The 27,574-nt window shown below is 40.7% G+C and overlaps 1 protein-coding gene across 8 annotated transcripts in view; it reads left to right on the top strand.

Moving 5' to 3' along the window:
* MYO1B (myosin IB) overlaps nt 1–27,574 on the top strand; it is a 97,076-nt gene that overhangs the window by 28,000 nt on the left and 41,502 nt on the right. For all 8 annotated transcript variants that reach the window (XM_021398171.1, XM_021398166.1, XM_021398167.1 and 5 more), the window contains exons 4-9: nt 13,372–13,466; nt 16,313–16,417; nt 19,161–19,207; nt 21,103–21,166; nt 26,909–27,007; nt 27,374–27,477. In XM_021398171.1, coding sequence (XP_021253846.1) covers nt 13,372–13,466; nt 16,313–16,417; nt 19,161–19,207; nt 21,103–21,166; nt 26,909–27,007; nt 27,374–27,477 — 514 coding nt within the window. The remainder of the gene's footprint in view (nt 1–13,371; nt 13,467–16,312; nt 16,418–19,160; nt 19,208–21,102; nt 21,167–26,908; nt 27,008–27,373; nt 27,478–27,574) is intronic.

Here is a 27,574-nt window from a genome sequence, read left to right on the forward strand (position 1 = left end):
TTTTAAGATGCAGTGTTTCCATTTCGTATTTCTTTAGTTGAAAAGAGATTACGTTTTGGTGACCTTGTTTTCTTTTGCAGCTGTCTGTGGGCGCTAAGGTGAGCTGTAGGATTGAGAGAGCCCCATCTGTCTCTTCCAAAACTGGTAAACTGCTGCTCCCCAGGAACTGGCTCTGGGGCAGAGCCGGCATTGCCCCAGCTTGGAGCCTGCAGCTGGATTTAGGGCTGCAGATCCACAGGTAGCAGGCTGCTGTTAAATGCAGGGCCCAGGCACAGCCCATGGTGCACTTCCACAGAGACCTTGCAGTTGTCCTCAAGGCTGTTTTATCGTGGTTTTTTTTTTGTTTTTTTTTTTTTTTTGTTTGTTTTTTGTTTTTTTTTAGCAGCTCAAGAGCTTTAATGAAGAGCTGTTGTGTGGCAGATTGCAATCTGTGGTGTTCCTTCTGATGTGGGGGAAAAAGCCCACATCGATTTGTCGAGATCTACATACTTATTTCTCTTTAATGTGGAAATCTCCATTCAGCTGTGGCCTCTTCAGAAGATGTAGTTGTGGGTAAGCCCACTGCACCGTTTCAGGGGGCTTTGGGAGGAGACCTCTGATTCCTATGATGTAATTATGGGCAAACCAAAACTCTTGGTTATTCATTAGGAAACTAACGCATATGACCAAGAAAATGTGTTTATAATTGAAGTTATATTTAGTGTGTTTATTATTTTAGCATCTCCTTTGCACAAATTATCAGTCTGATTTGTTACTAGCGCTAGCTAGAAAAATGTGAATGATTTAATAGATAAAAATACCTAGCAGGGGTTTAGGTTTGGTGAAATTCTTCTAGAAAGCCATCTGCTGTGTGGCACCAAAACACTTAGAATCATAGAATCACAGAATCTTTTGAGTTGGGAGGGACCCTTAAAGGCCACCTAGTCCAACTCCCCTGCAATGAACAGGGGCACCTACAGCTTGATCAGGTGCTCAGCGCCCTGTCCAGCCTGACCTTGAGTGTTTCCAGGGATGGGGCATCCACCACCTCTCTGGGCAGCCTGGGCACTGGTTAGAAGAAAACATGCTGTCCCTGGGTAGCTCTTATTCTCCAAGGCCATTTCAGAGAGAACCTCCAGGTCTGCATTTCCCAAGTTTTAAACACTGGTGTTTCTGGAGCAGACTGCTCAGGGCTGTTTCTGGAGCAAGGGCTCTGTAGGGGGGTTTCTGGGAAATGGGGATTATTAAATCACATTTTGCTCATTTTCCGGTAGTTTCATATGTCCTTCTCTCTGCTTTGAGGCATTTGCAAGCATCTGGATGTGATGGACTGGGATAGGGAGGGTGTGTGTGAGAAATCCTGCTGTCCTGCTAAGATAGCTGGCTGGATGAGAAAGGGAAAGCTGAAGGCAAAGGAAAGAGCAGTATATAATGACATGAAGGAAATCCATACCTAGGGATTTTTTTCCCATACATGGTCACTGAAGAAACACAAAACCATGGGAGTGGAAATCACATGTTTTCTTAACCTTAATGTGAAAGATGAGGGGAGTGTTCGCCTTCTCATCTGCTTTGTGTTTCCTGAGCAGCATCTGCAAGAGAGCCAGATGCTTTCAGTGACGCTACCTAACACTTAATTGCAGGTTTGGGGTGCTTCTTTAATGCTCTTTGGACGCTCGACTGGGGACACATTTTGAATGGGCAGCCAAACACAAGTTCTGTGAGAAGGTGTTCCTGGTCAGATGATTTTGGATAATGGTGTATCTGTTAAAATTCAATCAAGGACTTTTTATTTCAGTATTTCATTCCTTTCTAAATTCACTGCTGTTGTTCTGACACCATGTAATGCTCCTGGAATGCTTGTTTTCCCAGTCTGTGGCTATTTGCATAGCTGCAATGGGAAGTTTACCAAGCTCTTTATTTATGTATCTATTTATGTATCTATTTATTTCCCCAATGTTTTGTTACTCTTTCTCATTTTGTCTTTATCTACAAGGCAGGATCAAGCTTGTCTCTGACTTGACAGGGCAGAGGATGACACTTCAGTGCTCCAACCATTAGCTGCTTGATTTGTGCAGTCCTTATGTTTCTCTTCTGCTCATCCAGTTGATGTAATTACCCTTCCAGTTGATGTAATTGCCATTTTGCTTACCTTGTGGATAGCCTAGACATGAGAGAGAACAAAGCTCTCTACCTTGCTAATTTACATCGCCTTCCACCAGTGACAAAGGCGGCTGCTGGAATCTTCAAAGTGATGGCAGCAATGGGAATTAAACACTTCATCGTATCACTTATTTGTAGCTACCGTGCCATATCACTTTCCTACCAGAAACAGGTTTGCTTTACGGGTTTGCACAGTAGGCATTGCTTGCATTTCCCACCTTGGCTACCAGCAGCTCTCCATCCCTTGCAGGTAACACAAAACGTGGCTTTCTGCTCCCCTCCCCAGGCTGAAGTTCCTCAACTTCTTGGTTTAGAATTGCAAATTATTTTAAGCTGAGGGGCAAAATAGAATGTGACAACAGTACAGAAAGCGACAAGTTGTAAGCTACTAAGTTAAAAGATTTAAGATGCATAGAGGCATAAACTCTTGCAGGCAGGTCCTAAGAATGGCTTGCTTTTACATGAGGTGCAGGTACGGAGACGTCAATCTGATGCCGTGGTGCAAGTTTGAGGAACTTAATTACATTCCCTGTTTCAATGGTCATTGTGTTAACAGTTCTTGGGACAAATCATTCTCATGCTTGTATCTGAGTTACACTGACAATAGGCAAAATTTGCTGTTACCTATTCAAATCAGGACTATTTTGAGCTTGTGTAAGCAGCAAATATAGAAGTTACAGCTTTGCTTCTGGCTTTTTTTGCTGGTATTCCAGGATTGCATGCCTTCAGAAACGCTGAAGTTACAGTAACTCTTTGTTTCCTCCTTGATTTAAAGCAAATATGAAGGGATGATAAGTCCCACATGGTTGTTGCCTATACGTAAAACTAAGCCATCTCCCATAGGCATCAGTGTTTTAAGGTACACAATAGCACATTCTATTTGCTATAGGAGAGGATGATGGGGTGAAAGCCTGGGCCATAGTGTAGTGTCCTTCATTGACCAAGCGTGTCTATTTTATTATTTCCTTTTCTGCTACTCCGTTCCTCATCTCCTTTTTTTCTCCTAGCAAGCTCTCTACTCCTTATGGATTTTGTTCACCTTGCAGCATCCCCTTTTTGCAGCCTATTTGTTCTTATTCCTCATAATTCCTGAATTCTCCAGAAATTTGGTCTTTGGACTTGCTCACGTGGCTCAGCAGAGTGCCTATTTCTGAAGAGATTTGTTTTCAGGGAAGGAGATCACTTCAAAGGCTAGTTGGCAAAATTAACTGCTGGGCAGGGAGGGAGCATCCATGGCTGACAGAAATCATAAATAACAATTAGGAAGGACTGCCTGTACCTAATTTCTAAACCCATACTAGGAATGAGTTGAAAGAAGAAAGGAGGAGGAATAAACCTGCATAAAGTACTGAAGTCTTAGTTTGGAAGGGGTCAGGCTTAAGACTCTTGGCTTCTCTAGAGAGGCAGTGCTGGATACGGCCAATCTGTGGATGTCAGTCCCTCAAGCATGTAGACCAAAAGGGGGTGAAGCATCACACTTGCTTTGTGAGTCAGAAGGACTTAATGCCTGAGAAGGGCCTGTTGCATTGCAGGCTGTGGGCACACCTCCTATGGGAGCACAATGCCCTGAGACCTCTGCAGTCCAGAGAAAATGGAGGTGTGAGGAAGGCCGTTGTGATGTGGCCATCTTGAAATGGCCATCTCACTTTTTGAAGAGCATTTTGGAAAAGATTTATAAGCTTGAAGGCTTAGAATGCAAAGGAGGATTTCTCTTGCACATGACAATACTTCCAGCTTTTTCCTGAAATCCAAGCAGGGTAAATTTCGTTGGTTGGATAGCATATTATGTGGCCAGCTGACCGGAGTGCTCAAGAGGCGAAGGCAGTCTTATTAACATGAATAGTATCGGGTCGTGTGAGATTTTGTAATGTTGCATAGCAACACAGATGTGCATCTAGAGCAGTTGTACGTTGTAAGGAGGCTCAGAAAATGTATCCAACACCTGAGAAGTACAAACAGCCTGGAAAGCATAAGGATGAATGAATGAATGTATGGATGAATGTTGTGCTTTAATTTCTAAAATGGTTGAGAGCGACATTAAGACTGGATTACACAGTTCAATGTGATGACCCTTTTCAGCCATCCTCTTTGTCTGAACTGTTGCTGTAAGCATTGTGGAGGCCCCTCTCCTTGCTCTCAAAGCCATGTGCATCCCTTGGCTTCCTGCAGGGCTCCATGCTTGTGGCTGGTCACAAGAGCAGTGCCCACATGGCCAGCATGCTCCTGGAGAAGCCTGAAAAAAACACAAGGAGCGGGTGCCTGGAAAGCAGCGAGTTTGTAAGGGATGCTCTTAACTGCAAATCTGTTCCAGATGCTTCTGTAACTCCATCATTGCCATCATGGTGTGCAAAGGAAAATAATGTGGGGGATCCTTTGTGAACTAACAGCTGGCTTAGAGCCTCAGCAAAATAACTTTGTTTTTAGTGCTGTTTTCAAATATTTACCCGTACCTCTGTACACAGCATACTTTCACATTTCACTTCAGTCCTTTTGGGGATTAAGAGTCAAATGGTTTTAGTTATCTGTGACAATTTCTTTTTCTTTTTTCTTTTTTAATGTGAGTGCATTTGTCGTAATCTATGTTTACTTGTAAGCATAAGAACACATAGGTTTTGACTAGGTCATGTTAGAGCCAAGATCATTAATAATAATAATAATTAAAAGCCTTACTATGTGTTGGCTATTTGGAGATGTGTGCTAATGCTCTAGTGGTCTAACGTACTGGTAACTTTTTTGCCAGGTCCCATTTCTCTCATTTTCCTGGCACTGGGACTACCAGCTAGAGCTCCTGTTATGCCATTTGTATATTTAGAACGTAAAATGCTGAGATTTAAAAAGAAATCAGTTCATATTGTCACGTAAAGTCAAATCCTGCTAATTCACATGAAAGACTTGGGAATCTGTGCAGTGTGACTGGCTGAATTTGGGGAACGAAATGAGCCCCTTGTTAAGTAGAGGAAAGGCCCAGCAATAATTTCTCAGACTTATAACTCAGTTCCCCACGTTTGTCAGTACACAGTTGCTCTTGAGTCTCCTTTGAGTATTGCAGCTTGTTCCCTTTCCAGCTTTTTGTGTGTGCATCTATGCAAGAAATTAGACCAACCTTTTCTGTGCTGCTTAACAGAACAAAATTTTTCCCATTAGGAAATTGACTGATGTAATGGTAAAACTTGGAAATAAAAGCACTTTTAAACACTTCATGTGTTTTTCACTGTAACTATGTTTTAAAGGAGGTTCTTGTAGCTTCACTTCTAATTAAAACGTTGGGACTTTTTGTACACTAGAAAGAATGAGAAGTTCTTAAAAGGAGACACTGCTGCATTTCATTTATGAAATCCAGACTTACAAGCAAAGGCAGATAGAGGCCCTATCAGGAATGAATGAGATTTCAGTTTATGCATAGTCCGTACATGGACCTAAATTTACATTTTGCTTTTCCTAGACTGGCAGCATGGTGCTCTCAACAACAATTGCAATTAACAACAGCTGTCGTTCTTTCATTGGAAATGCCTTGCTGTGCTTAATGGTGCTTTTTTTTTTTGGCAATTTATAATACACCAATAAATGCCCATCTGCTATGCTGGGAGCCTTTGTCATCATTTTCGATACAGCATAAATAAGGCTAATGTTAAAAGCCTTGAAACTTGAGCATGATTTGAGCTCTCCTACCACTTTCAGAGGCCCTTTTCCCGTTCTTCCTCCTTCTGCCTGTGACTGTATCCAAAAGGCTCTGATTTCTGCAACTCAGAGTACATCATGGTTAATGCAGTTTGGATTACTAAAGATAAACTTTTTCGTGTTACAAGTTAGGAAATACGCAGTCTTAATATTTACTGTCTAGCACACTGCATAATCTTTTCCTTATGTTTTGGATAGATAGGAGAGCTGGGACTGGGGTTTACAAATAGAGGTCTGAACTACAAAGACAGTTTAATTGTGGTCCCTTCTGTAAATTAGTTCAAATCTGTATTTTTCTTGTGTACACAGTTTCCTTCTCTTTACTACTGAAATGTTTTTTAGTTGGTGAATCCTGTGTGAGGTTCAGAGTGGAACTGACCAGAATTAGTCCGAAATGATTCTCAGTGAGGACGCGCTGAAGCTCATCAGCTCGCAGGACCTGAGGTGCACTTAAGTCCCTGCCCTACCCAGGGATTCATGAGTGGTACTTTTCAGGAAAGGACCTTTGTTTAGCCATGATCTTTAAAATCCATAATGTTTTAAAGCCATGCTTTAAAAATGAGGAAGAATAGTTTCTCATTGTTTTATTTTGATGGAATACGCATTGTGCTCAGCCACTTAAGTCAAGGTGAGATATGGTTTTATTTGGGGAGTTCACTTTTAGCACACTATTCACACGGTACAACAGCGCACTCAAATGTCTTGTTTTGCGGAAAAATAATTATTTTGTGTAAAATATGGTCACAGCTGGCACAAACGGAATATTGGAGTTTTACCAGTAGGCTTCTCTGATTTCCAGGCACATTCTGTGTTAGGTATAGAAATTAATTCCATTTTTGCAAGCCCAACCTTGTGGATTGCAAAACTTCAGAAGGTCCACCAAGGAGTAATAAAGTACATATAAACTACATCTACAATTAAAGATATTTTTAAGTAAAAGAACAGAAAACACGTTCTGTACTTCCCTTCAAATATAAAAAAGCCCAGTAAAATTATTATTGTTTTGTAAATACAGATGCCCTTTTTCCCCCCCAAAAAACTTAAAATCCTTGCAAGCATGTTGCTGCAAACTGATTTGCTGTAGGTCTGCTGAAGGGCCAGCAGCATCCTCCCTGTAATGGTGCAGAATCTGGCTGTCCGCCCAGGTAATGCACCTCGGTACTGGGGTGGGAGATGCTCTGGGTCAAGACCTCATCTGGTCAGGGCCTTGGAACTGGGAGTTACCCATTTTTCTGGATCCGTGGGAGAGTGATGGCTATGGGCATCCAGCTAGCTGATGTCATTTCTAGGAATGGGACTGTTCGAGGGGGAAGCCAAGCCCAGCTGCTCTGCTGAAAAGCTCATGGTATGGAGATATTTGCCTTTTTTCTTTCTTTGGTTTTAATAAATATTCTCTTTTGCTGACAGCAGGAACCTGCTCCAAATAATAGTTCATTGTTTTAATTTCCTTCTGCATGCAAACCGTGCCCTAAATTGTACCTGCTGTGTATTGGTGACTGCAAGCAGAGGCATGTGTTCAATTGGTATGCTGCTCTGTGGGGCTTTCCCCAGTTAACGGACATTAACAGGACCCAGGACTGTCTTGCTGATTTGTTTATCAGCAGTGATCCTCTGTTTTGCCATCGGATTTCCATGTTGCTTTGGAGGACCCTTCCCCAGGTCACTGCTGTGGCAGTTTGCTAGCTCATAGGACCAAGCTGTTGAACAGGATGTGGATGTGCTTATTGGGGTTGATACTGTTTGCTGAAGTTTAGAGAGAGGATTTGTCGTACAGTCTGGATTAGAAAGAAGCACTGTTGTCTTTGTCTTCAGAGTCATGTTGTCCAGTGGTTGAACGGAAGTAATGTCACAGCTGGCTTGTAGGCTCCTTGTCCTTTCTTCTTTTCCTTCACAGGACTGTGCAGCCCCAAAGGAACACCTTAGATGTTGTTGAAGTAGGCAGACAATTATACGCTGTGTTTACATCTTCTGTGTACAGCGCACGGGAAAGACCATTGCTTGTTTTCCAAAGAAAGGCATTTTTTGGTCTGTCACTCAGTAAAAAGGAGGTGATCAAAACCAAGAAGAAAGCCTCCCGCTGGCTTGCAGGGGAAATGTGTCCTGTCCCCAGGGAGGGGAAGGGACTGGGCTGCCCTGCTGTGCCGGCACTGTGTTTGAAGTGTGCCTGAAAGCTGCTGCATCCTGAGGAAGAGGGGTTCTCCAGAGAGCATCTGAGGGTATATTACATTCCCAGTTCATTGGAACAGAAAATAAATGTCTCTGGCTAAGCATTAGGCTGTATTTTAAGGTGTTTTACTCTTGACAGTCAGGAGTGGTTTTGTCTGTCCCTCTCTCCTGTCTCTTCCACAGATTCTAGCTGCTCCTTACAGATAGCTAGGCTGATTTACTCAGCTCTGGGCTTTGTTTTGCGTCTCAGAACGTCACAGCTGCCAGCATGAATAGCCAAGTGGGGAAGGAAATGCAGGAGCTATGCTTCCCTGTGTATATTAGCCACACAGTATTGTTGATAAAACAAATTTCTGTCCTCACTGGGAAAACAAAGTAGGCTTAAAGATGCAGAAGCATTCTGAAGAGGAGAAAAGCCTTTCCATCTGTCTTAGAGCACCTCTTTATCCTTGTGCTTAAGCTCATTTTATTTTTCCCCTGGCTCAAAGAGCAGCTGCTCGCCTGTGTGGGGCTGTCCCAGGCGCTGCTCTGTCAGCTGCTGCTCCTTTCAGGCCCGTGGCAGGCTGACAGCCTCCTCTCACGTGTGTCAAAGGGGCTGACAGGAGGCACCTTGTAATTATGGAAAATGGGGCTGCGATTGTTATCCATAGGGCAATTAGATTAAACAGTTCTCTGCTATGAGCTAACGATGTAAATAATCTCTTATAGTTGTTTTTCCCCAGTGGTGGTTTTTCCACTGAGCTTTGGCGGGGCTGGGTGGAAACCTGTGATGAATAGTGATGATTTACAGCATAAAGCCTGAAAGCTCGCTATAAAATGTGCTTCCACTTCTCCTGTCCCAGGTTATTGGTTCCTTTTTATATGCATACATCAGAACCAACCAGTCTGATGCTTTCTCTCAGCACACTGTGAGAGGAGGAGATGACTTTGTTGTCATCTTGTCTCAAAGCACTTCTGTGCACTCATAAAGGAAAGGAACTTAAAAAATACTCTTCTCCATTAGACTTTGAAAACAAAAATAAGTTACATTTTATGTGAAGTTCGCATTAAACTATATGTAAAATCAGAATTTTACTGTAGCTCTTGTTTAGCGCAGCATAGTGCATGCTTTGCAATGATAACACGCTGACCTACGATGTATACCCTGCCAATGTGTTTGGAGACAGATGGGTAGAAATGAAGTGATCCTGTGGCTCTGCTTCCTGGGGAATGGAAGGGCCAAGGAGGAAGGCCTGAGTTTCCTTTGAAAGCAGCGATGAGGCTGGCAGGCCAGGGTTGACCACCGGATTCTTTAAGACAGGGGCTGAGAGTCTGAGAGTGGGAAGCAACCGCCAGTAACAATGAGACAGAGGGAATCGCTTTCATGTGTGAGTTTCAGTTAATGTTAACTAATGGTGCAGACTGAGAATGCTGAGGGACGAGAAAGGAAGGTGGTGGTGGGGAGAAAGAAGTGCCGATAGCTGAGGAGTGCTCATCCTCATGCTTTTGGCTTCAAAGAAGAAGGTGATGGAAGAAATGACAGTCAGGGCAAGGGTTTTGCTTTGTGTGTGAGCCTTGCTGTGGGCTCGCCCTGCTGTTCTGTTAGAGCAGAGAGGTGTGACTGAGGGCTGCCTGAGCCCCGTGGAAATCCCTCTTTGCTGCTTCCCTCCATGTCCACGTTTTAGGGTTTGGACTTGTGATTCTATGTTATTCTCTGCAGACCCATTGGGCCATCTGGAGTGGTGCGGCCGAAGGAATGGGTGCTATAAAAAGGCAGAGCCTGTGACTGATGTAGGTGTGGGTGCTGTTTTGACTTCCAAACTACTTCTATACTTAAATCTCAGCTAAAAGAGAACTCCAGTAAATAGTTCTGCGTTTATTGTGGTAGGAGAATGTTGTCATCTCTCATAACAACCTAAAAATCAAAGGAGAGTTTATTATAAGGTATGGCAAATGACACTGCTAACACACCATTTAATTCAAAACACATGGGTTATAACTACTTTTTAAATTACGAACTATTTTAAACATTTTGCTTGGGCTCTGTAATTGTGAGGTGGGTCGGAGCGCAGAATGTGGCCTGAAGCTGCAGCTGTAGATGTTGGCTTTCAGAACTGCTCCTCTTGACATTGCTGAAAGGCAGAGGGTAGAAGGATTCTTTGCGGTCTATAGATGATTAAAATACATTAAGCTAAAATGGCCTTAAATGATATTATTTAATATGTTTGTAATAAGTGAAATTACATTTTTTGGAACCAGTGGAGGTTAAACAAAAAGACTTGAAGCTTTTTTAATGCGAAGACAGAAGAAGATAATAAATATGAAGGACTGTGAAGTAGTGTTGTACTACCAAAGTTGACATGACAAATGACTTGTTCTCTCTTTTTGTTTGAAATAAAGTTCTTTGTTCAGGCTCTGATGTAAATGTGCCTAATGCTGTATATGCAATGCCAGCAAGACAAAGAAGCCTTAAATGCTGTTATTTATATACTCTTGATTTTGCCTCCTCAGATTGAATTGTTGGCGCAGTGGTTGAAATGTCAGAGGTAATTTTTAGGAAACTTCTAATAAGTGCCTCCACAAAACTTCTTCTAAAATGAGTTGACTTCTTTCTTTCTTGTGTCTGGAGCAGAGTATTTTATACAATTCTGAGACTTTTGCTTTGTTAGGTTATGTAGAAGAGTGGAGTAAAAGCAAATGTGTGTCCAGCTTCCGTGGTTGGGTCAGGACAGGGCTGGCCAGAGTCCTGCTTTCTTTGCAACTTCATGTATCTCTTTGTAGCACTAAATTTTCTGTTTCTTTGCTGAGGGAGGAGAAGAGGCACAATTTGGTGTTTTTGACTGTGCAGTGCAGGTAGAGTTAATAAATATATCAAGCACTGAAATATATTTTGATGGGGGCTGCTGGGAAACTAGAAATTCGGTGGGTTAGAAACGACGAATGGTTTCTAAGCTGATTAACTCATAACTGGGTATATCAACAGAGAAAATACTTTCTCTGTGCTTGATGCTGACTTCATTTTCTGGTGTGAAACTCCTGCCAGGAAAGCTGTTCCAGCAGTGAAATAGTAGTTGATGGCTAGGATTGTCTGTAGGACAGCAGGCACAGAGCAAGCCGCCCAGCCTGCAGGTCTGAGAGCACCACAGAGCCTCACCTTCCTGCTGAAAGCCAGCTTCCAGTCAAACCCATGGGTCCATGGCACTGCTTAATGGCCTCTTGCATGGCCTGTGAATATTTATTTCATTTATATCCCATTGCTTTATTTTTCCTTGCAAAAAGGATGGCGATTAAAGTTACATAAATGTGTGCTGGGATGAGCCTGTCTGAACATCCTGCATTGTGCTCTTCGGTTCACAAGTATATCTGCAGCAGCATTCAGCAAATATTATTCATTTCCTAAATATATCCTGTAAGAGAGTCTGGTAAAGTGTTATTGCTACTGTAGCTTGGATTCGGGTCAGTAAAGCAGATGCCAGAAATTGTGTCATGGTCTCTCAGCAGCAGAAGAGTCTGTCTTTTTTTCTAGTTCTCCAGCATGTTGGCCATGGCACAGACTGATTTTGTTGTAATGCTAAAAACATTACAGCTTGCTACTTTCTCGTAAACACATTTTCACCTCTGGTTGAACTACTGCATTTAAATGCTTCAATCACCATAGGGGTAGTATGCTTTCAGAGACCTGTTTTAATTCTGGTTCAATGGTAAGTGTATCAAAAGGAGTAGTGACCTCTCTTTGTGCTTGGTAAATGCGTAGCCCAGCTGTGCTGAGAGAATTTCAGTTTAGAGTCTGAGACAATGTAAGCCATAAGGAAAGCACTGAAGCACTTCTCTGCCCTGATGCAGAAAAGAGGATGGGAGGACCACAAAGAGTGGGGAATCAGTGGCATGATCATCACTGGCGGGAGCTAGGGAGGAAGGACATGGATGATGAGTTCGTAGGGAAGGAAGCAGAAGGTGTTTGTGACCCGTTTTCCTACCTTCTTGGAACACCGCTTACTTGGTGTGCTGGTCTCTTGCTGGATGGCTGAGCTGGGAACATGATGCAGCTTTAAAAAGAAAGACAGATGAGTCTAATAGTGCTGAAGGATGAGGGAGTACGAAGTGTTTCATGTGCACCAAATAAATAACTGGGAAAGTATGACATGCTCATAAAGCCATTGAGGAAGAGAAGCCAGAAGGAAGAGCTGCCTAAGTTCAAGGGGCAATGTTAGCTAGCGAAAAAGAAACAGATATGAACTGATTTGAGCCTACACAGGTTTAATGTTTGAAGCTTTTGAGCTGTAGCAGTAGGAGTCTCTAGAAGAAGCTGAGCATGGATCACTTTGCCCATGCTAACCATAGCTAGTTTCATGACAAAGAGCTTGCTTTTTTTCAGAAAGCTGTGGTTTCCTGTGAAAACTCTGCATGGCTACGTTATGCAAAACCAAGACTTGGTATCTTTGCAGTCGTCAGCAGAATGCAAAGTTCCCGAGCTGCTACAGAATAAGTTTCTAGAAGATAGATCAAATCTGTAACCATTATGTATTTCATGTTGTCCTGAGAGTTATTTGCTGTTTTTCAACCATCGTTTGTTTGCTGTAAATAATAGACTATATCCAATTTTAAATTTATACCAACACTCACCATTTTATGAGGAGCAGCAATCAAACAAAGCTCTTGATCTGATGAATGGATGTTTATTTCATGTAAAACTATGCCATATTTTGCTAGCAGATTTGTTTCTTGAATTTGCTTAGTGCTGCAAGTGTACCCTTTTATTTCGATTTTGCTTTTATGTCTTTTTTTAGACACTGCTTAAGTTTTTGCAAGGAGTTCTAGTGCTGTGTCCAGCACTAGAAAATGCAGTTGAACCAAAGTCAATGCTACTCTTTCTCTGGCTTAAAACGACAACTGAAGAAAAACCAAATATAAAAAACACATTTGCATTTCTCCAAAATACATGGTGCTGTGTGGCACTGAAGCACATTTGGATCCAAATTGCAGCCCAGGAGTTCCGGACTTACAATGTTCTGTGTTCCATAGAAAGATATTTTTGGTGTAGAAAAGCTGCTAATTCTTCAGATGGACATATCCCATTGTGTTGGCATTTTCCTCATTGAAGAATGAGACCTAAATTTCCCTCAAATTTTGCCAGTTTGAGTTTTTTATCTGCATAAAAACCTGTAAGACACATTTTGCTTGCTTGTTCCTGGAGAAAAAAGCCTGAATAAACTAATGAGCTGAAGTATCCATTTTGCTTCTATGGGTCTTTTGTTCTGGAAATTGAAAGCCTTAGCGCTTACAGAACTCTGTGCTTGGATATTTTATTTTATTTTATTTTATTTTTCTGTATGGATGTGAAGGACAGATCATACTTATTGATACTATCTGTTTTATCTAATTCTTACTTGTCTCTTTCTCCTGCAGCTTTGCTCTGTCAGATGAAGCATATCGATCTTTAAGGGACCAGGACAAAGACCAGTGTATTCTTATTACAGGAGAGAGTGGAGCTGGAAAAACAGGTAATAAACAGCTTTGACCCCATTCGAAAGCACTCACAGTTATTTTGAGTCTTTTGCAAACTGATGCTGGAAGCTGTAAGAGCCGAGAGTTACTGGCATGTTTTTGTGTCAGGCCGTTGCAGAAAACGAATGCAGTCATACATGTCGCTGTAGGGGTGATCTTCCCTAAACTCACGTTTTTCCATGCTGTCACCATGAGGTAGTCCTGTCACGTGTTACTGAGGTATTCCTATCACTGTGCAAAGTCATGCTGTGGTAATGCTAGTTTGCGATAAGAGAATAGGAAGGGCTGAAAATCTTTACGCTATCCCCTGAAAAACGTTGAAGGCAGTGACAACTGAATGCTGTTGCTCTTCTACACTGGAAGGCAAACCTTTGATCCTTTTGCATGGCTTTTAATAAGTATATGCATTCATGATGGAATACATTATTTCCCAAGGAAAACCAATACCAATAGCTGATTACCTTGGATATCTCATCAGTCTTTTGCATGCTGTGCAAAAACATGAAGCATGGGCTTCATCTTCGGAGTGCTGAGATAAATGTCTTTGGCTTCTATTTTGTTCATGAGTGATGTCTTGTTTTCCTTTGTCTGATTAGTGGCAGCCAGTTAAAACATCTTGAAATCTTGTAATTTAATCCTTTTCTTCCGGTTCAATGGCATGAAAGCATTTGTATGTTCAGTTAGAGTATATATTAAAATAACAAGTTCTTGTTGATATGATCATTATGGATTCTGTCTAGGATTTCACACATCAGAATGAAGTTCTCTACCAAAACTATTTAATTTTTTATTTCCTCAGGAACAGTAAGTTCTCATACAGCTGAAGGGCACTTATATTAATGTATTTATTCAGTTGAAGGGTGTAGGAGTGGTTGAGTTTCTGAACTTCTCTATTTGTAAAGAGGATTCTGGTAGATTCAGATTCATATATGGATTCTGACTGTGTTCTGTAATTTTCATAGCCATATGGGACATGATATGAATTATTCCTTCTTTATAAAGGTAAGTACTGAATAGCATAAGAGCATGGTTTGAAATTCAAGACAGTAATGGACTCAGAATTTGTAATATTCTCTCTTTAATATTTGATGTAATTGTGGATACTGAAGTGGGGCTAATAGCTGAGGATCTAGGTTTTCATTGCAAAGAAAAAAGGGGGATGGTGGAGGAAATTTCTCGAGGTGAAGAAACAAATTTGGTAGTACAGATGTGCTATAACTCTTTTAGAATATATATTTTTGGTAGCCTGAACATTTGGCAAGTTTGGACTGGGAGAATTGAAACTGAATTGTCATCACTTGTTTTCTTTAATTTATTCAAGTTTTAGTCTTGTTTCACTGTGTGTTTATATTGGTAATTGATAGTTACAGTAAGACTGTGCAGGAAAACATGGTACCGGAATGAGTAGCATGTTTAAATGCTGTTAGATGTTAAGTTGATGATTCACTTCCTTGTGTCTTTATTTGGTGAAGCAGAGTTCCTAATAAAGGAAATGGCATTTATTCCATCTTTCAGTGATGTCCAAAGCCTATCTTGAGGCCATTGTATGCATTCTTATTGTATATTATTTTATAATAGCTTATTTGCTGCTTCAGTGCTTTCTTCTCTCTTTGACTGAGTAGCTCTCCTTAGAGGCTTTGACTGCTTTAGCAAGTATTTCATATCAAATAGTTTGGTAACTTCAAGCTCTGAAGGGAAGGGATTTTTAGAAAAGACAGCTGGGCTTGAAGAATTGTGTGGTTAAAGGAGATGGGAGTCTGCGTGGACACCACTCGTGTTCTGCTTGCTTGCTTCCCATGTCATGGGTTTGTGCTGTTTTCCTTCCAGTGTAGAATAGTCATTTAATACTGGCAAACAAGCTTGATTAAATAGGGAAGAATCAATATCCAAGGAATAACTCGTTTGTCAGTTCTTTCCTGAAATGAAACCCTTAAATTTGTAACAGATCTCCGAATAGCAAGTAATGGTTTTTTTAATGGCAATTGGATTGAGTTGATAGGAATTCCAGCTGTTAGTCATTACATTGTATATCAGCTGATGTTGCCTCAAATTTCACTATCTTACATCATACTGAACTTCACAGATTCTGTTTATAAACAGAATCCTTTCTCAGCTGCTCTTTGTCCAAACCAACAAAAACATAAGAATTGGATGGATTTCTCCTTCAGAAATCTTCATGTCTGTTTGGGTGAACGACATCCTTACAAACCCAGTCCAAAAATTGTTCCAGACTTTGTTAAAACCTTATACCTTCTAATTAGTTTCATTGTTTAAATGAAGACTTTACTTTCTCTAAACTTTATACTTTGAAACTGGCTGCATAATGTTATGTGATGTTGAATTGCAGTTATTTATTTACTTGTAGTTTACTTTGGAGTTGTAATTACATATGTATTGCATGTTGTGTGCTAACATCTGTGCTATTGTGAATCTGGTGAGGTAAACTTGTTGAATTTTGCATCTTGAAAGTGCTTGGGCCTAGTTTTTCAGGCTAAAACCTTCAGACTCAGATTAAGCATTCCAACATTAGCTAGAGATGGTTTTCTTTCCTAACTAGCTGCCTCTCACTAAGGCTAAACAGAGAAGTATCTGCAATGTGCTGTATCCAGCAGTGGTAGCTTGGATGGGCTCTAGGTATTTAAGTCAGTGGCCGTCCTAATGTCGCGGCGTGGCTCTCGTGGTGTAGTGAGCCTCTTTGTCCTTCCCAGGCTGTCCACCAAGAGACAGGAAAGCTGAAATGAAATGTGCCTACAATTCTTGTCTGGTATGGTGAAAATAGGATGGAGATCAAGTTTCCAATTGCCAATACTTACTGTTGTTTTGTTTCACTCTTCCCCTACAGAGGCTAGCAAGCTTGTCATGTCATATGTAGCTGCTGTGTGTGGCAAGGGGGCAGAGGTTAACCAAGTGAAAGAACAACTTCTGCAGTCAAATCCCGTTCTTGAAGGTACGTTTCTCACGAGCATGTACTACCTCTGTGTATCGGCCTCCCTGGTGAGTTGGCTTTGAGAACACTACCCACTGTTGTTTTGTATGTACTTGGTTTCCAAAGCTGTAGGAGGTGCTTTCTGTGAAGACAGCCACGCAAAGTTGTTCACTTACAGAGAGATCTTCTTAAAAATGGAATTTTTTCCTCAGGAAGTGAGAGCTTAGGAAGTTAGGTCATATTTCCCAGACTCCTCAGGCAGCTCTCTTAGGGCATACCCTTTCCTAACCATGGCTTGATGATGCTTGACTGTATTGAGAGATTTAACTTCAGTCCCTCTGATTCATTTCCTTCCAAATTATATTATCATAGTCCTTAGTAAACAAACAATCTCTGCAAAGCATTATTTTTCTTTTAGAAGAAAAAAAATTAAGTGGAGAGATGTATGTTAGGAAAAACTAACCCAGTCCACATGGATGCCTCTTATTCTCTAGAACTTATTGTTCCCTGGGTCTGGTGCCTCTGTTAGCTCGTCTTCCTGACAGCTGCCTTTCCTGCTCTCCCATGAAGGACTTTGTGATTGTCTGGGTTTTTGTTTTTTAATTAGTCAATTTGAAGTGGTTGGCTGCCAGAAACAGGATCTTCATTTTTCCTGGAGATAGGATATGTGATCCTCAAAGCACGCAGTTTTATCCTATTGTCTAATAATTGCCTTCAGAAGTGCCTTGGTTATTGTGGGCTTATTTAAGTCTATTGTGTTGATTCCTGGCGTGGATTTTGCCACAGTTCTCTGAGCTATTGTGATGCTGAGAGAAATTCTCATAACTGCTGTACAAAAATGTTGTGCTATGGCCATAGAATGCACAGTGTCTGTCAGACTATTGAGTGTCAACATTTTATTTATTTCTTAGCTATCTATAGATAAACGTAAAGATTTGGATTCTCTAGGGAGCAAGTATTCATTACTTGAGTGGGAACAGAAAATAATCAAAAAGGAAGGGTAAGCAAAAGCACACAGAGCAGTGATGTGTAAAATGTGGTCATGAACTATACACAAAACACAAGTTGCAAGCAAAGACTTACAGCAAAAGATAAAATGTTAATATTTAAATACTGCTAAAAGTGCAGGATAAGCCTTTCTTGGTGATCGGATCTGTTCCCCTTAAGACTGAATGGAGGGCTGCAGTGTTCTGTGGTTTGGGGTTCACGAAGAAGAGCCGTGCTGCTCTTATCCCTGGAAGGCAGGCTTCAGATGTGGACAGAAATAGTATAAGTGTGATGGCTTTTCTTGGCGAAGAGAGGTTGCTTCCCAGGGACTGCCAAATTTATTGGATTTCATGTTAGCTTGCAAATCTTTGTTTTAATGCAGGAGGAATACTGTAAGCTCACAGAAAAGTGCCATATCATTTAAAGGTATTTTTTGTTCTGCTTGGTGCTGTGGTAAATGCGTATATAGCTTTTTGGACTAGGAGACCGCTGAGCAAGCCTGGCTGCTTATATACATTTTGGACAGGAATTAAGCATTTGTGGTTAGATTTGTTTTTCTTTGGTTATGTAGATCAGTTTCAGTCTAGCTGTGGAGCAAGAAAATGACATAAATGTTAAATGTGCATAATTTATCTTACGGGAATTTTCTATTTTTTTTTAGAAGAAAACTACAGTCACTACTGTAAATTAACTTTCAGAAACAATGAACTTATGGGAAAACTGAGGAACGTGTCTCATGCTTTATAATGGAACACTTGTGTTTGATTCTGTGGGGCTATAAATGACTCTACTGTTCAGCGCTGTGTTTAAGAAAACGTAGCTCAGAGATTTGGTTGCTGAAAAGATGATTTATTGCAGGCATAAAGATTTTAAAAACAATTCTTTAACTTATCCTTGGCCCTCAGGAGCAAGAAACTTTTCCTTTTGGCTTCGTTTCTTTGATCAAGAATAAGTCTACTCATGCAAGTTTGCTGAAGCCTAAAAGCATGTATTTACTTCTATCCAAATAACATTGACTTGATTTGATCTTTGAAGATACGTACACTATATAAATAAATACCAGGAATAAATAAAGGCTCCTGTTGGAGTAGGAGTGCTGTAGTTAATAAAGCAGGAGATGCACTCCTGGCTGACTCACCGAGCTTTGACAATGTGTAAGCTAGAATACCCGCTGGTCCCGTGTATGTTCTGAGCTGGTGGCTGCCCATCCGAACATAGCCGTAGGAAGCCACTTCTCAGCGAGAAGGTTGCTCTGTCGGGAAGCTTGAACTAAAGAGCTTAAAACCAAGCTTTATTCAAAAGGCTAGCTTAGGTCAAGCTGAAGAGAGCGTGTTAAACTCTTATAAATCAGACCCTATCCTTTATCATTTTCTGTACTGGTAGATAACATTCATTTCTTTCTCTGAAGTGAAGAGAAAGTAGAATTTCCTATATATAAAGTTATTTCCATCATAAGATTTTAAATTTGAAGATTCAAACTCAGGATTCACCTCAATCCAGGTGCAATTTTGTCTTGGAACAATTTCACCTTGTATGCTTTTCTTTCATTTTCTTTCATCAACACGACTGTTTTGGACCTCCATAGATGTTTTCCCAATTGAGATAATGTCACGCTTAGTCTGGCTCGAGTGACTGGTACCCATGCGATGAGTGGTGTATTATTTCTCAAAAGTCTTTGGTTCTTTTAAATGTGTAAGAAGTCATAGATGCTAAAGCATTTTAAATATATGTTTTTTTATAGATAGATGTGGTCTTATTTCTTATTCTCTTTTGCCAGCTTTCGGAAATGCCAAAACAGTGAGGAATGACAACTCCTCTAGATTTGTAAGTATTTTCTGCAAGGCTAATTCAAATTCCTTATAGCAGAGAGCATGCTTTGTTGTTGGCAGTTTTTATTTTACCTTGTGTCAGCCATCAAGGCATCTGTAAGGAGTGAATGAGTAATTTGGAGAGAGAACGTTACTGTAGTTGCCCAAGGACCACGGTGCCTGGAGAGTGCTAGTGATCAGTTACAATCAGTATGTCATTCCGTACGTTGTAGCACGTTCTACTTCCCAAATGTCTTCCTAGCATTACTGCAGCATTCAGCTGTATTTTTGAAAGATGTATCACCTATTTGTCAGAAATCTTGTTGGTTTCTGATGTGGGCATAGACATCTATTGAGAATCAAACAGAAACAAGCTAAAAAAGAAGTATCAAAATTTAGGATCTGACAGTCATGAGTGAATGAAAACATAATTGCGGTCACTGCCCTGCTTGCGAATGGAGCAAGGGGTGTGCACTGTGGGCCCTGCACATGTCTGCAGAGGCAAGATCAGTACTGAAATCTGAGGCACTGCAGGACAATTTTTTGGATAAAAAGGATAGAAAACGTGCAGCTGTCAGAGGTGATGTCCTGCAGGCTGGAGGAGGGGAGCCGGCAGAGAGAAGAGGCGGCATTTGCAAGCAGGAGTCTTTCCAGGACAAAGTGCAACTGAGAAGGATTTCGCCTTTCAAGTCCTTGCTTATAAACACAAAGCTAAAAATACTTCTAGAAACAGCCAGCTGGCCCAGTCCTTGGGAAATTAAGATTTAATTATCTGATTTAATTCTTTATCTCGAAAATTTGAATCAGCGCAGAATTAACTTCAAACAAGAAAGTACAAGTATTGTCCTGTCTCGTCGGCTTCAGCTGCCAGCAGGAGAATGGAGTTTCAGTAGGAACGTAATAAGCCAAACTTGACAAAATAGCCAGCAAGTTTAAAAATGTCTTAGAGGCAGTCAATGTAAAGTGCTTGATTTTCATGTTCTGTAATTAAAACAAGAAATCTCTTCCTAAACACAATAAGGCAGGATAAACACAAGGCTTCTCCTTTCAAGAGACTGTTTTTATCCTCTGATCTCACCAGAGGATGGTGAGATCATTCCTGTGCGTGGCTTGGGGAGCTGGATTGAATTCCTAGCAGTACTCTTTATCTTTCTAAACTTCCTTGCCAGGGTGAGCTGTGCTCGCAGCGTGGCTCTGTCCATTCTGTCATTGCTAAACGTAGCTGTTACAGTGGTAATTGCTCGCTGTACGGATTGAAACAATGCAAAGAGCTGCATGAGGCGGAAAAAGTCATGTGGAAGTCAAGGAAACACACTGTCAGTACGGCTGCAAATGAAGTGGCTTTTGTGGTGACTGCCTGCTAATTGTTGCCTCTGGTCTCCTGAGTTACAAAGCAAAGAGTTTAATGGGAAAAACCCATCACTTGCATGGGGCCGGACAGACACCTGCAATGACAGTGGTAATCGCTGCTGCTCCTAAGTGTGATTCTGAGAGCTCAGGAGGTTTGGCATGGAGCAAATACGTCTGCTTGGACACCCATTCTTCCTTTAATAAGTGTGGTAACACCTACACGATGACAAGCACTGTTCAGTGGGGGTAGCGTTCTGCTGAATGTTTGTGCAGCTTACTTTTTGTTGATGAAACAAAAAAATGTTCTTGCTTAGCAAATGAGCAAATTACCGGGTTGCATTACAAGCCCTATTAAAGCAGTTGCCATGAGAATCTCTGGCTGCGATAGCAAAATCTGAAGCTTTGAATCATTTTCCGGTTTTTACAATTTGGTGTTGTGCACAGGAGGCTGCACTTTGCTCATTTAGCCTGTAGAATGACCAAGGAACTTCTAAAAATGTCACCAAAATGTCTGTTTTTCTTAAACAGGAGTTATAGTCTTAAACTATGTTGCTTTCACAGGGAAAATACATGGATATTGAGTTTGATTTCAAGGGTGATCCACTCGGAGGAGTTATAAGCAACTGTGAGTATTGCTCATGTTATCTGCATATTGGCAGCCAAAAATGTTTTGTTCAAAAAGGAAGATAGTTAAATCATTGAAATAAATAGCGTCTGTCTAACTGAATCTCATTATGTGATAAATTCAGCTTTTTAATTTTGTTGTTTTGGTGCTGAGTATATGAGAGTAAGTGAAGAGAGACTTGAAAGAAGTACAAATAATAAATGTAAGCAGAGTGTGTGGGTCCATATATTGCCTCTGAATGGATTAAATGTCTGAGGCGTATTTCGTACTTGGATCCCTGGGCTCAGCTGTGTGACTTGATTTGATGGGTTGTATGTTGATGGTAGGTGATGCTGGAGACACTCTGTTTTGTAATCTAGAAGTCACACAAAGTATGCTGGAGATCCCAATGGAATGAGAGTGCTTTCTTGAAATCAAAGCATTCTAATACTTCTAATGCTAATTTTAGCATACCTCACAGTATAGATAAAGGCTCAATATGAGAGAGCATAAAAACCTGTTGAGTTTATGAAGGGAAGGATGGCCCTGGGTTTCAGAATCATCGAATCACCAAGGTTGGAAAAGACATCTAAGAAAATCTAGTCCAACCGTTCACCTACTACAAATACTTCCCCACTAAACCTAAGTTCTATTACTGGAAGTAAGGCTGCTGTTCTGACAGACCCTTTAGCCAGCTCTCTGCTGGGAAGAAAGAAACCGTTAACTGAGTGCCAATTCAAAATTCAAGTTGCCTTGACTTGCTTTTCTTTCTAGAGCTTAAGTGCAGGGTTTTTTTTTGTTTGTTTGTTTGTTTTAAACAAGTTGTTCTTTCATGCTATATAAAGCTATGCTTGTTTGTTTTTCTTATTTTTCAAAAGGGATGGAGGAGGGCAGTGAGTGGCTGTACTAGGTGTCACTGACCTGGCCTTGGCCTCTCTGCCTGCTCGGCCGAATTCATCCCTGTTTCTAAAGCCTTCTGACTCCAGTGCCGTTTTCCTGATTGTGAAATAATTAGTCTCCCAAGCTCAACCAGTGAACTCTCAGATACAATATAAACTTTTTAAAACATTGCGAAGAATTACACACGTGAATATAGCATTTTATAATGCTATAAACTTGAAGCTCAGAGCAGTCACTGTTTGAGTGTTTATGGCTATCTGTTAATGCTGACATTTGACAATCAGTAAAATTAGATGCCAAATGTACTCAGTGCATTCACCAGTAATTAAATGTGGACAAAGTGTAGTCATCAGTAATTTAATCTGTACAAAAAATTTCAGCAGGCTAGCTGTGGTTTTTTTTTTTTTTTTTTTAACTTCACATTCAAAATAGATAAAGATAAATAAAAATGAACTCTGCTTTGCAGACTGGATATTCAACAATTTGTCTTTGAAAATACCGTTCTGAGTCATCTAATTAAAATATTGTGTCATATTAAAAGGCGATCCAAATACTATTCTGTATAGTTTATCTGCCTTCTAAATCATAGCATATTGTAATTATAGCATTGCATGTAATTATCTGATGTGATGACATGTAATCAAGGGCAGACCTATTTTTTGATCTTCTTAAAAGTTGCCTATTTTAGGTATTCTCACTCTCTTCTCAAGTTAATTATGTATCTAAAAGCGAGAAGAGCAATATTGAATTAAAAAAAAATAGTCTTTACATGTAGACCCTATTGTGGAAAAGGTGCTACCTACTGGACTATAAACTACCTCATATTAACACTGGATGTCCCAGTTAAATGCTGAGTTCCTGCGGCTGGGTGTTAAGGTATACCACTTTGGAGTTCACAGAATTTCATAGTCCCATCCACCTCTTTTAAAACTTGGTTTCAGTTATGTACAATGTTAAAGCAAGCGTGTTGTCCTACCTTGTATTTTTCCACACTTTTAATGCCTGCAGCATTGTACTGATTTGGAGAAGAAATGCTTCTGTTGTGAGATATTGCCATTCATGATTTATTGGGAGCTTAAATTCTCCTGCACTACTTATTATTTACTCTGGCTGTAGTCAAATTTAGGATTTGCCGTCTTAATTCATAAAGCAGTGCTGAAGTTTCCTATCCTTAAAAGGGAAAGTGTGATTAGTTTGTTAATAAATATTCTTCACTTTCTGACCACTTGTTGGTTCAGTGTTAACAGCATGTGAAGATGATATCATAATATTTTGATTAAACTTTATTAGTTGAATCTGATGAGCTTGATTCCCAAACACCTATGAAGTTGATGGGCTTTTTGGGTCAAAGCTTGTGTCACCAAACTGTACTACCGGGGAATGGAAGCTGACGTGTTGAACATCTGGATTATTTTGGTGGCAAGAAGGCTAATGAAAACACACCACTAATTTTAGCAGGTTGCTAAAGATTAATGGAGAGCCACTGGGCTATAATATCTTGTTTGAAAGGTTGATCCTAGTCTGAAATGCTATGAATCTTGGTGAAAGACCAGTCAGTCTGCCCATCACCCTTCATGTTGTGGCAGATTCTATCTTGACCTTCCTTTGAGGGATTCTTGTGCCCCTCAATGAGCTCTTGCTCTGTAATGACAAGGATTCACCTACAAGTGAACCCTTCATGAGCTGGAGCTAGAGGGCGAAATTACCATGACAGTGCTTGCTGCCTGTATATCCTGTCCAGTTTGCAGTGAACAGAGACATCCCCTGGTAGATCTGAAATGTTTATGTACCGTAAATGGAGGGGTAAACCTTTTCAGTAAAGCCAGAATGTGGATAGTTAAGTGGAAGAGACTGTAATAGAAGATTTCTGTAACATCTATTAAGATAGGATCAGCATGTTCCCAAACTGAAGATAATTTTATGTTTGGACAATGTAAAATACACACGGATTCATTAAAAGTACATTACGTAGTCGCTCACAGCTTCTGAGTGCACTGATTTGTAAGGCATTCAAATGATGTACAATCATAAAATAAAAGAAACTGAGAGTGGAAAATTTGAGATGAATGTGATTTATGCAGTCGTTGAGTATGTGACTTCAGCTGGGAATTTTTTTTCCCTGTAAACTAGATAGGAGTGTAGGTAAAGGAGTTTAGTAGTATTGGACTTGTTTGACACTACAAAACAATAATTGAGTCATGAGGATGAAGTAAGCTGCAGTATCTAGCAAGTCTGAATCTTCTGAGTCTTCCTTTTCTGTCAACTTTCCTTGAAGGCCCTATCATTTCCAGCAAGGTAAATGGCATCTGCATTGTCTCAATGGAGTAAATAGTATGTGCACCTTTCCATGCTGCATGGTGCGTATGGGTACCACTGCTGCATGCAGTGCTCTTGTGAGTGCTTGTGTGCTCAGACTTTTCCCACAGTGCTTGTGAGGAAAGGCAGTTGGAGGGCTCATAATTCACCTGCTTTCACTTGAGTGTAATTTAGTGGAAATAAAATACAGAAACTCTCAGCACTCTACTTAGTTTTCCTTTTATTAAAACTGCCATGTTAATAGGAATGGGACCATAAGAAAGGAGAATAATAGCTCAGATAAGCAGTAGCTTATCTAGCTGTAAAACATGGCTTCATCCAGATACTGTCTGTCTTGTTCCCAAGATGATATTTGTGTGTGTACATTCCTAGAATCATCTAGTTTGGCAAAGACCTTCAAGTTCATCAAGTCCAACCATCAGCCCAACCTACCAACCACCGTGTCCCTTAGCGCCACCTTCCTGCAGTGTGTAATGCACACCGCAAATAGGGTGCACTCAGTTTCTCAATGTGTACTCTAATTTTTTTGGCTGAAATAGCTTTTCATGGTACAGTCCAACGTTTCATGCTGGCTGTTGCTCAGACCTTTTCTAAGGCAGGGATCTTACAGTATCTTACTCAGAATATCTGCAAGCTTTACATTTTCACATTTCACCTGGGATTTCCTGCTGAAAGATAGCTAGCTTTTTAGCATGATGTGATCTTTCCTAATCCACCTAAGCCCTCCAGTGATTTAATGATTAACTAGTAGATAACAGTGGCGCATGTGAAATACTGTATATGTAATTCCTGCTTTTGAAAAGCTGTTTTTAACCAGCACAGCGTACCTAAAGCATAGACAACGAACACATCTTTAGAAAGAATTGATAGCAGCTGCTTTGTTAAGATAAATACCCAACTTTGTCATCATCTGCTTTCTGGAGCTTTTTTCCTCAATTATGAAGGCAGGTAGCCTATGGAATATTGGGACTTTGGAAAGCTGGCTGTTAATTAGTAACCTCCTTGCTTCTAAAAATATATCATATAAATAAAATAAACCACAGGGAAAAATCCAAGACAGCTTTCCGTATAACATAACATGTTAAATTCAACATCTGCTTGAGAAAACTTTTTTTATATCTGTGGAAGGCATGGATGTAAATTAGAAGGAGGCTTACATTTCATGTTTTGCCAGGATGTGTAGCTAAGCTTTTATGACAGCGTTTGAGTGAATTTATATATAGAATGTTTTTCAACACAGCTAAGCCAAACCACTTCGCAAACTGCATCACTTCAATATCCTTTGAAAACACAGCCGTTTCCTGAAGTGTGTGCAGCCACCACGGGAGCTGAAGTTGTTTATTTCTTTGAGATTAAAGTTGGCTGCCATCTGTTCCAACACTTAACTCAAGAAGTTGTACAGCCAGCGTGACTCGGCGCTCTTTGTTCCTTCCTTGGCCCCAACATTACCACTTGGAGATGAACCAAGCTTCTCCTTTGAGCTATGAATGAGAGTGTTGGGTTAGGCACGGGATGGCTCTGAGTTCCAACCATAGATCAGCAAGGAGAGCCCCAGCTTCAGGTTAAGTCAGGGATGGAAAGGTGGTACTCTGGCTGCTGGTGAGTCCTCTGTTGTCTGATCTATGCCTTTCCAATGGAGCATCATGTCAGGTGTTGGTTGTCTGTGAGTTTAAAGAAGTCAATAACTTGGAAAAGCTCAAGGGCACACCTGTAACCTGCTCCATTGTAATGTCAAGATGAACTGCTAGTGTCACGGGACAGCCTCTTGCTGGGGTGTTCATATACTTCTTCATTGGGCATGGAAAGAAACTAGGATTATTGAGTTAGAGAAACATAAATGTTTATTCGAAATAGTCCAAAGTTCTTGGTCGCACTCTGCATACAGTGATGCTGTAGATTCACCTTCATGCAGTCTTCACCCACCTGGGTGTGCAGCTCCTTGGGATGGGAACTGCTGTCGCGGCCACCAGCTGTGGTGCCCCAAATGCTGCTCTCAGGCAGTGTTGTCCTTATAGAACAGAGCAGTTACGCTGGTCTGTAAGATATTTGAGCTGTCTTAATATAAGCCAACTATATAAGCTTAATAATATTCTCCTAATTTTGTTATTATTGTTGCTGGTTTAGTGTTAGAGCAGATATTACTTTTTGAACCTGCCTTGCTGTAGTTTATTTGCAAAGCCTCCTAAGGCTTGTATAGTTTTGTGGGTTGAAGCCTTGCCTTTGGCTCCTATTCCATCAGAAGGTGCTTAAGCCTAGCTCATTGCAGTAGGGATGAACGCAGGGACAAGATTGTTCTCGGCAAACCTAATGCTTATGCTGGCTGCTGGCTGCTGAGAACATCACCTCCCACGAGTTTTCTTCATAGTTCACAGACTGCAGCATTTAGAGGTACAGTGGGCCTTACCTATTTCTGAAAGAATTTATTCATGCCTACTGTCTTCTAATTTGCTGGTGATCGCAGAAATAAATAAAGTGGGCCAGTATATTCGTATGAAAATGTTTTACTAAACCTTTCCCTGACCTGTGAGATTTTGTTTGCATGTCTAGATCTGCTGGAGAAGTCTCGTGTTGTTAAGCAGCCAAGAGGTGAAAGAAACTTTCATATTTTCTATCAGATCCTGTCTGGTGCATCGGAAGACTTCCTCTGTAAGTGTGACGCTTGTGCCTTTTTCAAACACAGTTCCTTAATGGACCATTCCATTCGTGTCTTGTTTTGGGAAATGGAGTATACTTTCATTTTTCAAATTATTCTTGTCAGCAGTAGTAGCAATAGCGATACCTGCAGTAAATGTATGGTATGATATTTTCCAGAGACCTGAGTCAGAATTGGCTTTACAGTGTCTTCTGGACAAAGAAGGTGGGCTGTTCTTAACCAAACAGCTTGTAATTGAAAGATCCCCAAAGAAAACTTAATCCTTTAAATAAAAATGATTCTTGACAGTACTGACTCTGAGGATAAAAGAGCTGCTAACAAGCATGCCGTTACAGTGATATTTTTTTTGATTTATTAAGGCAAACTCAAGCTGGAGCGGGACTTCAGCAGATACAACTACCTAGGCCTCGACTCTGCCAAAGTGAATGGAGTGGATGATGCCGTGAACTTCAGAACAGTTCGAGTAAGGAATAACAGGGGCTTGGTGTAAATCCCAAAGTACTCAACAGAAGTGCAGAGTTGTTATGCCTGCAGCTTTGGCTGTTTGCTCTGGGCAAGGT

The sequence above is a fragment of the Numida meleagris genome, chromosome 5 (assembly GCF_002078875.1).
Source record: "Numida meleagris isolate 19003 breed g44 Domestic line chromosome 5, NumMel1.0, whole genome shotgun sequence".
In the NCBI taxonomy this organism is placed as follows: domain Eukaryota; kingdom Metazoa; phylum Chordata; class Aves; order Galliformes; family Numididae; genus Numida; species Numida meleagris.